The 9163-nt window shown below is 36.5% G+C and overlaps 1 protein-coding gene across 2 annotated transcripts in view; it reads left to right on the top strand.

The window, feature by feature from the left end:
• Positions 1 to 1369: 1369 nt before the first annotated feature.
• The window catches only part of LOC111727580 (phosphatidylinositol 3,4,5-trisphosphate-dependent Rac exchanger 2 protein-like), a 76230-nt gene continuing 68436 nt past the window's right edge, over positions 1370 to 9163 (top strand). For both annotated transcript variants that reach the window (XM_023517547.1, XM_023517548.1), the window contains exon 1: positions 1370 to 1871. In XM_023517547.1, the coding sequence (XP_023373315.1) occupies positions 1768 to 1871 (104 nt within the window). In that variant the 5' untranslated portion in view covers positions 1370 to 1767. The remainder of the gene's footprint in view (positions 1872 to 9163) is intronic.

Below are 9163 nucleotides of genomic sequence, written 5' to 3' on the forward strand. Positions count from 1 at the left end.
CCAAAAGACAATTAAAATTAGTAGGATCTTTAGTAAAAGAATATTAGTAAAAGGATATTTACTTTTAACTACACTGCTCATTGGAGCAGAGGTGGTTTTCTAAGATTTCACTTTTTCTATACTCATTATTTATTATGCTAATATTTCTCAATTTGATTTGATGGAAGTTATCAAGAGAATGTGACTAGATGGAGAAAGTGACAATCTCTGTTTTTTACACTGACTTTTTTTTTTTTTTTTTGAGACAAGGGTCTCATTTTGTTCCCTTGGGGTAGAGTACCCTGGTGTCATAGCTCACAGCAACCTCAAACTCCTGGGCTCAAGCAATTCTCTTGCCTCAGCCTCCCAAGTAGCTGAGACTACAGGCGCCTGCCACAATGCTCAGCTGTTTTCTAGAGATGTGGTCTCACTCTTGCTCAGGCTGGTCTCAAACCCATGAGCTCAGGCAATCCACCCACCTCGGCCTCCCAGAGTGCTGGGATTACAAGTGTGAGCCACCGCGCCTGGCCCTACCTACACTGACATATGTTAATACTCAGTGCTGCCTCCCATACTTGTGTTCTGAATATGTATATGCATGTGTGACATGTAATGTGTGTGCGCATGTATATATAAATGATATATTATGAAGTCTGAGTTTAACTTCACAAAGAATGTTGTAAAGGAGGAGAACTAATTTTCTCTCTATCCTTCATAGTGTTTAGTTGTAATGGATTCCTGTAACAAAAGACAGATTAACAAAAGAATAACAAGGCTAAGCACACCTGTACTCCTAGCACTCTGGGAGGCCAAGGCCAGTGGGTGCTTGAGCTCAGGAGCTCAAGACCAGCTTGAGCAAGAGCGACACCCCATCTTCTACTAAAAGTAGAAAAACTAGCCTGATGTTGTGGTGGGTGTCTGTATCCCAGCTACTTGGGAGGCTGAAGCAAGAGAATCACTTGAGCCCAGAGTCACTGCGACTCTGTCTTCAAAAAGAAAAAAGGAAAAACAAACATGTTTCATAACATTTATACCTCATGGATACATGGGAGAGGCTCAGAAGTGAGTAAATCTTAAAGAGGTAGCTTTGCTTTTGGGCTTACATGCCATGGTTCACTGAAACAAAGGAAAAAGAGTGTGGGAGGGGTCAGCATTGGAGAGGTGACCAGGACTGACCAGAGGTGTCAGATGAGATTTCCTATGTAAAGATGTCAGCAGTAGGCTTGTAATGGGTTCAAGTGAGAAATGTGAGGGTAATGTTTCTTCTGCAGATAAGAATCTGTTGGGTTTGGGTTTTCCTTCTCTTCTTGGTGCTGAGAGGGAAAGGCTCTTAGAGATGGAAATTTTCCTTACAAAGGATAACTTCTCTGTTTTCAGAACTTCTCCTCTATCTGTCTGAAGTTTCTCAAAATAACCAGATCAAAGTAATCCTTAGAGCAATGAGGCACATTTTGGGGTGGTATATTCTGATCTCCCACAGGTGAATTTTTGGCTGGCACATTTTCATGTCTTAAAACACATACAAAATGTTTTAAAAACAGAGAACAGTTTAAGCTAGAAATTTTCATTGCCTACTTAACATAAAAAGCATCAAACATTCAATATTTGAGAGCAGAATGGTTTTCATTCATTTTTGGACTAGCTAAATATAGTTTCTTGCATATATGTTTATGCTAGGTTCTGTTGGACACATTTACTAATAATCAATAAAATTACACTAAATATGGAGAAATTGAGTTATAAATTCCTTGTAAAATACATTTACTTGTTTACACAGCACTGGAGAGCATGGAAGGATATTATTATAGAGACAATGTTTCTGTGGAAGAATTTCAAGCCCAGATAAATGCAGCCTCATTGGAAAAGGTCAAACAATATAACCAGAAGCTCAGGTATGTAACAGTCTAAGTTTTCTTGTTGTTTTTTAAATAAGTCTACACACACTGATAGGAACATATGAATGGGACTTTTGCCATTGTTTATTACATTAGATTATTACTGATGGTATTCTTTTGGTATGTCATCTGAAAGACCACCAGGATGGCTAAATAGTAGAAAGGAGAGTTTTACTGGGTATATTGCTTTGCAGTCTGGTAAGAGACAGTTTCTGAGGCGATACTCTCTCTTCTAAGAGGGGAAGGACAGGTTGGGTTTTATGCCTCATAGGGTTCCTATTACACAATAGAGTTATACATATTCAGCAGATTTATGGGGAAGCTATACATATTTATAAGTCAAGTGCAGGTGCACTGGGTAAACATATATGTAATATGTTGCCTATGTTGACCTTGGACAGGGTTTTAGCATTAAAATGAGGTGGAATTTGGGCCTTCATGTCAAAAGGTAACCTATGGACACAAAGAAGTAGTTTATTGGAAAAGAACGTTTGTAAGGCTGATCCTTTGTCCAGTCAGAGCTATAGCGATCTGCGTTGTAATTCAGAGTTCTGATAATTTGCCTGATAGCTCCTATTGTTAGCGAGTTTGCAAGAGTGTGGGTTTTCTTGTAGACATAGGAATTTAGAAATTTGCCATGGCAGCTGAGCCCTGAACCCTTGACCTACAGGTAACTGTTTCTTCAACCTTAGGGTCCATCTTAGTTGACAAAGGGGCATCTATTTTGGTCTTTCGGATCACAGAAATAAAGTCCTCTTATAGAGTGTTTCACATTTTAAATATTGTAATTCTTATACTTTTTTTCAAATAAAAATAATTAAGGAAAAGTGTTTTCAAAAAATGTACGCTAGTGTTATAATTTCCCAAGAAGATAAAGAGAATGGGTTGACTACATAGTAGAAAAGAAAAATATATAGTAGGGAAGAAAAGTCACTGACATATGTTATCCTGGTGTCTCCAAGAAGGTTCAGTGGATTTGGGTAAAATAGATTCTCTCGTGTTTCCTGTTGTGTTTATCAAAGTGTTTTTATCTAAGGCAATCTCCACAAATGGGTGTTTAGTTGTACTAAAGTATTTAATTATAACTAGCTGAGAGAAGTGGGGATGGGCATATCATTCATACCCCTGTAATGGCTTTTAAAAAAACAGAAACATATATAGCTTAATAATATTTCTGTGATTCTGTATAACACAGCTTAATAATATTTCTGTGATTATGTATAACACATATCTGATAAAATATTTAATTATGATACTTCATTAAGAAAATATCACATGTATTAAGTACATGTTATGCTGTCCTCATAGGAAAATATTTTAATGTATCTTTCTTGGGGAAAGCATTTTTTAACAGCGCAAACTCCTCAGTACAAACAGGGTGCCCTTGTCATGATCACCTGCTGTAATTGTCCTTGTCGTGTATCGGATTTCCTTTGTACGGGAAGACAGTGACCTTCTCCTTCACTTCCAATAAGTCCTTCTCTTTCTGGTTGTTTCTTAGATAAGGTGTTAATTTCTTCCTTAATTTGTCCTGTCATTCTGTAACCACAAATACTTCTCGGTGGCTCTGGGGAAGTCTGCTCTTGGTTTTCAGAGCCACAAGCTACACTGACCACTTCTGCACAGGGGCTCCTACTGTCAGTCTTATCCCAAGGTGACATGTCAGTCTTTCCTCATGCCCTTTTCACACTTTTACTGAAAACCATTTCATATTGAATATTAATTTCTTTATTTGCTAATTGGACCACAGAAAAAAACCTTTTTCCCTTTAGCCTTACAACAAACAAACTCTTTATTGATTTATTAGAAAGCATTCTTTAGATTATAAGTTTTAGAAACCAAACTCAAATTAATATAAGCACAAAAATGTGTCACCTCATACAAGGTAGACATAAAATTCGCATGCAATTTACTATGTTAAACTATTTGAAATTGCACGCAAACTTTGTGTCCACCCTGTATAACATAAATCCATGGTTGGAGCTGCTTCATCCATACCTCTATCAATGGAGTAATAGGCCCTCAAGATGCCATTTCTCTCTCCATCTGCCTTTCCTCTGTGCTGGTTTTGTTTTCAGGCAGGGTGATTTCACATTTGGGTAAAGATAGTTACTACAGACCAGTGTTAGAGTCTCAGAAGGAGAGAAAGTGCCAACCCTCTGGTCCCCACAGCTCCAGCAGAGGACCTGGGGATGCACTCATTAGCTCAGGCTCAGCACCATGGACCAGTGGACTGCCCCAACCAGCAAGGGGGAGGATGCTGTGTGAGGAGAAGCAGTGGATTCCACGCTAGTGACAGTGATTACTCCAGGGCAGCAAACAATGGGTACCATCAAAAGAAAAAAATCAATGATCACCATCATACCAATCAAATTTTAAGAATAAATCAAGAGTCAATCACAGTGCTAGGTGAGTTATATGGATTGTTTAAAAGCTCAGTGAGTTCCAATATTATCATTTTCATTTTAAGGAGAACTTAAGGTCACCTGGATAAGAAGTCGTAAAACTGGGATTTAAATGAAAGCCCTTTTTTTCTCTTTAATGTCCTTTTTTTTTTTTTTTTTTAAATTTCAGGGTACAAAGAAATAGGTTACAATGTTTGCATTTGTTAGGTAGTGTTCCTCTTAAAATTATGTCCCACCATATACCCTAACGTTGTGCCCATTAACTGGGAGCATACCCATCCCCCTCCCACTCCCCCTCCTTTGTTCCTCCTACCCCCACTTTGAATTGATTTGAGTTTTTCTCTTTTGTGAGCATATATTAGATCATCTGCTGGCTTCATGTTAGTATTGAATACTTTGGATACTTGCTTCTCCATTCTCATGATACTTCACTGAGAAGAATGTATTTCAACTCCATCCAGATTAATATAAAAGATGTAAAGTCTCCATCCTTTTTATGGCTAAATAGTGTTCCATGGTACACATACACCACAGTTGTTCATTCATTCTTGGGTTGGTGGGCATTTAGGTTGTTTCCACATTTTGGCACTTGTAAACTGAGCTGTGATAAACAATCTAGTGCAAATGTCCTTGTGATAAAATGATTTTTTTTTCTTCCAGGTAGATGCTGACTAGTGGGATTTAGGGTCAAATGGGTGGTCTAATTTGAGTTCTTTGAGGATTCATCATACTTCTTTCCTAAGAGCATGTCATATGTTAGTTTGCAGTCCCATGAACAGTGTAAAAAAGCATTCCCTTCTCTCCACATCCATGCTAGCATCTGCAGCTTTGAGACTTTGTGATACAGGCTAATCGTATTGGGTTAGGTGATATCTCAGAGACAATCAGAGACATTGAGCATTATTTCAAATGTTTGTTAGCCATTCATCCATCTTCTTCCAAGAAGTTTTTGTTCATGTATTTTGCTGAAACATGTCTCTTGCTGATTGGATAGTTTGCTCTTTTTTGTTGATTAATTTGAGTTTTCTGTAGATCCTAGTTATCAACACTTTGTCAGATTCAAACCATGCAAATATCTTTTACCTTTCTGAAGGTTGTCTTTTTGCTTTGTTTTGTCCTCAGCTGTACAAAAGCTTTTCAGCTTAATTAAGTTGCATTTGTTTATTTTTTTTTTGTGATTGCCACTAAAGTCTTATTTATAAAATCTTTCCACAGTCCAACAAGAGATTTTTCCACACTTTCTAAGATTTTTATTGTTTTGTATCTTAGATTTAAATCTTTTATCCATCTTGAATATTGTAAATGGTGAAATGTGTGGGTCTAGTTTCACTCTTTTACATGTGATTATCCAATTCTAGCACCATTTGTTGAATAGAAATTCTTTTTCCTTACTATATACCTCTGTGTGTAGGCATCAAAGATCAAATGACTATAAGAAACTGGTTTAATCTCTTGGTTTTGTATTCTCTTCCATATGTCTATATCTCTATTTTTGTGCCAGTACCAATTTGTTTTGATCACTGTGGACTTCTAATATAATCTGAAGCCTGATAGAGTGATGCCTCTGGCTTTGTTTTTATTGCTAAGAATTGCCTTGACTATATGGGCTTTTTTCTGGTTCCATATAAAATGAAGTACTACTTTTTCCAGTTCTACAAAGTTTGATATTGGGATTTTAATGGGGATTGCATAAAATACGTAGATTGCTTTAAGTGGAATAGACATTTTAACAGTGTTGATTCTTCCCAGCCAAGAACAAGGTATGTTCTTCCATTTGTTAATGTCTTCTGCTATGTTTTTTCTTAGGGTTTCATAATTCCTTTTGTAGAGGTCCTTCACCTCTTTTAGTAGATACATTTCTAAGTATTTCATTTTCTTTGAAGCTACTATGAAGGGAATTGTGTCCTTGATTTGCTTCTCAACTTGGCTGTTATTGCCATATAAAAAGGCTACTGATCTGTAGACATTGATTTTATACACTGAGATGTTACTATATTTCTTGATCACTTCCAGGAGTTTTGTGGTTGGGTCCCTGGGATTTTCTAAGTATAAGATCATATTATCAACAAAGAGCTAGAGTTTGACCTCCTCTGCCCCCATTTGAATGCCCTTTTTAATCCTTCTCTTACCTGATTGCTTTGGCTAGAACTTATAGAACTATGTGGAATAGTAGTGGCAGTTCTGTATATCCTTATCTGGTTCCAGTTTTAAGTAGAAAAACTTTCAGTTTTACTCCATTCAGTATGATATTAACTGTAGGTTTGTCATGGATGTCTTCAACAGCTTAAGAAATGTGCCACTTATGCCTATATTCTTAAGGATGCTGAATTTTATTAAATATTTTTTGTGCATCTATTGAGAGGATCATATGGTCTTTGTTTTTGCTTCTATTAATGTGGTGAATTACATTTATGGATTTGCATAAATCCATCCCTGGGATGAAGCCTACTTGATCACGATGCATAATTTTTTCATGTGAAGCTGCAATCTATTAGCTAAGATTTTGTTGAGTATTTTTGCATCGATATTCATTACTGAAATTAGTCTGAAGTTCATTCCTGGTTTTGGATTCAAGGTGATGTTTACTTCATAGAATGTGTTGGGGAAGCTTCCTTCCTTCTCAATGTTTTGTAGCAGGTTCTGCAGTACAGGTACAAGGTCATCTTTGAAGGTTTGATAGAATTCTAATATAAGGCCATCTGGTCCAGGGCTTTTTTTTCCTTGGAAGCTTTTTTATTGTGTCTTCAACTTCAGTGCTTGATATTGGTCTGTTTAGGAGAGCTATTTCTTTGAGGTTAAGTCAAGAGAGATGGTGTGATTCCAGGTATTGGAATTTCCTTCACATTGTCAAATTTCCAGGCATAGAGTTTTTTGTAGTACTCAAGAGATAATCTCTTGTATCTCTGTGGCATCTGTTGTTATTTCCCCCTTATCTTTTCTGATTCAGGTTATAAAATTTTTTATTTTTGTGTTTCTAGTTACTCTGGCCAGTGGTTTATCTATGTCATTTATTTTTTTGAAGAACAAATTTTTTGTTTCATTAATTTTCTGAATGATTTTTTTGTTTTCATTTTCATCTATTTCTGATTTAATTTTGGTTATTTCTTTTCTTCTGCTATGTTTGGAATTGAATTGCTCTTCCTTTTCTGTTTCTTTAAGATGATGCATTATGTTGTTGATGTGCTCTCTTTCATTTTTTCAGATATAGGAATCTAATGCAATAAATTGCCCTCTTAAGACTGATTTTGCACTATCCCATTGATTTTGGTGTCTTATGTCTTCTTTGTTGTTATGTTCAAAGAAGTTAATGGTTTCTTCCTTTATCTCTTCCTTGACTCAACTGTCATTCAGCATAAGGGTATTTAGTTTCTATGCCTTTGTGTGGGGATAGAATTTTTGTTGGAGTTGAGTTCCACCTTTATTATCTTGTGGTCTGAGAAGACACAAAGTATAATTTCAATTCTTTTAATTTTATTTATGTTTGATTTGTGTCCTTAGATATGATTTATATTGGAGAATGTCCTGTGGGCTGATGAGAAGAACATATGTTCCATAGCTTTGAGATGGAATGCTCTGTATATTTCCATGAAGCCCAATTGTTTTAAGGTTGTATTTAAGTCCCCTTTATCTTTGTTTAGTTTCTGTTTAGAAAATGTGTCCAGCTCTATAAGAGGGATGTTAAAGTCCCCAACCATTATAGTGTTATAGGATGTCATATTGTTCAGACCAGTTAAGGTCTATTTCAGAAGTCTACAGACATTTAAGTTGGGTGCATTAATATTTATAATTAAAATGTCCTCTTTTTTTGTTTTTTGTTTTTTTTTTTGGCAGTTTTTGGCCAGGGCTGGGTATGGACCCACCACCTCTGGCTGTATATGGGGCCAGCGCCCTACTCCTTTGAGCCACAGCACTGCCCCCAAATGTCCTCTTATTGTATTGTTCCCTTGACCAGTGTGAAGTGACCATCTCTATCTTTCTTGACTTCAGTTGCTTTAAATCCACTTGTATTTGAAAATAGATTGTGACTCCTCCTTTCTTCTGATTTCTATTTGCCTGAAATATTATTTTCCAACCCTTAACCCTGAGTCTTGTTTTGTCCTTTAAGGCTAGATGTGTTTTCTGGAGAGAGCATATGGATGGCTTGTGTTTTTTAATCCAATCAGCAAGCCTGTCCCTTGTTTGTGGGGAATTCAAGCCACTTATATTTATTGAGAGGATTGATAAGTATAGTGGAATTTATTTGTCTTACTTTGTGAAAACTCATTGTTTTAGTTTCATCCTTTGTGTCATTGTGGAAGCTAGGTTTTTGTCCTTTAGTTTCTGGGTGTTTACTTTGCAGATGGTCTATTGTGATGGTTAGTATGGAGAATAGATCTCAGTAGTTTCTGTAGAGCTAGTCTTGTAGCAAATTTCCTCAGTGTTTTCAGATCAATAAAAGATTTTATTTCTCCATCAATTTTAAAGCTAAGCTCAGCAGGATATAGAATTCTGGGCAGAAATTTTCTTTTTTTTTAAATAAGTTAAAGGTAGATGACCATTTTCTTCTGTCTTAAGAAGTTTTGCTAAGAAGTCTGCTGTCACCCTGCTGGGTCTGCCCCTGTAGGTCAATTGGTGCTTTTTCCTGGCTGCTTGCAAAATTTTCTCTTTCATCTTGGCTTTGGATAGGTTCATGGCAATGTATCTTAGAAAAGCTCTGTTTGAGGTGAGATAACTGGGGTTCAATATCCCTGTGACAGGAGTGTGTCAGAATCTTTGGTAATAGTTGGGAAATGTTCATTTATGATATGCTCCAGTAGGGCTTCCATTCCGCTGGGGCATTCTTTTTCCCCTTCTGGGATACCCATAATTCTTATGTTTGTTTGTTTGTTTTAATTTTTTATTATT

This window comes from Otolemur garnettii, unplaced genomic scaffold (genome assembly GCF_000181295.1).
Source record: "Otolemur garnettii isolate 467f Iridium unplaced genomic scaffold, OtoGar3 scaffold00113, whole genome shotgun sequence".
Classification (NCBI taxonomy): Eukaryota; Metazoa; Chordata; class Mammalia; order Primates; family Galagidae; genus Otolemur; species Otolemur garnettii.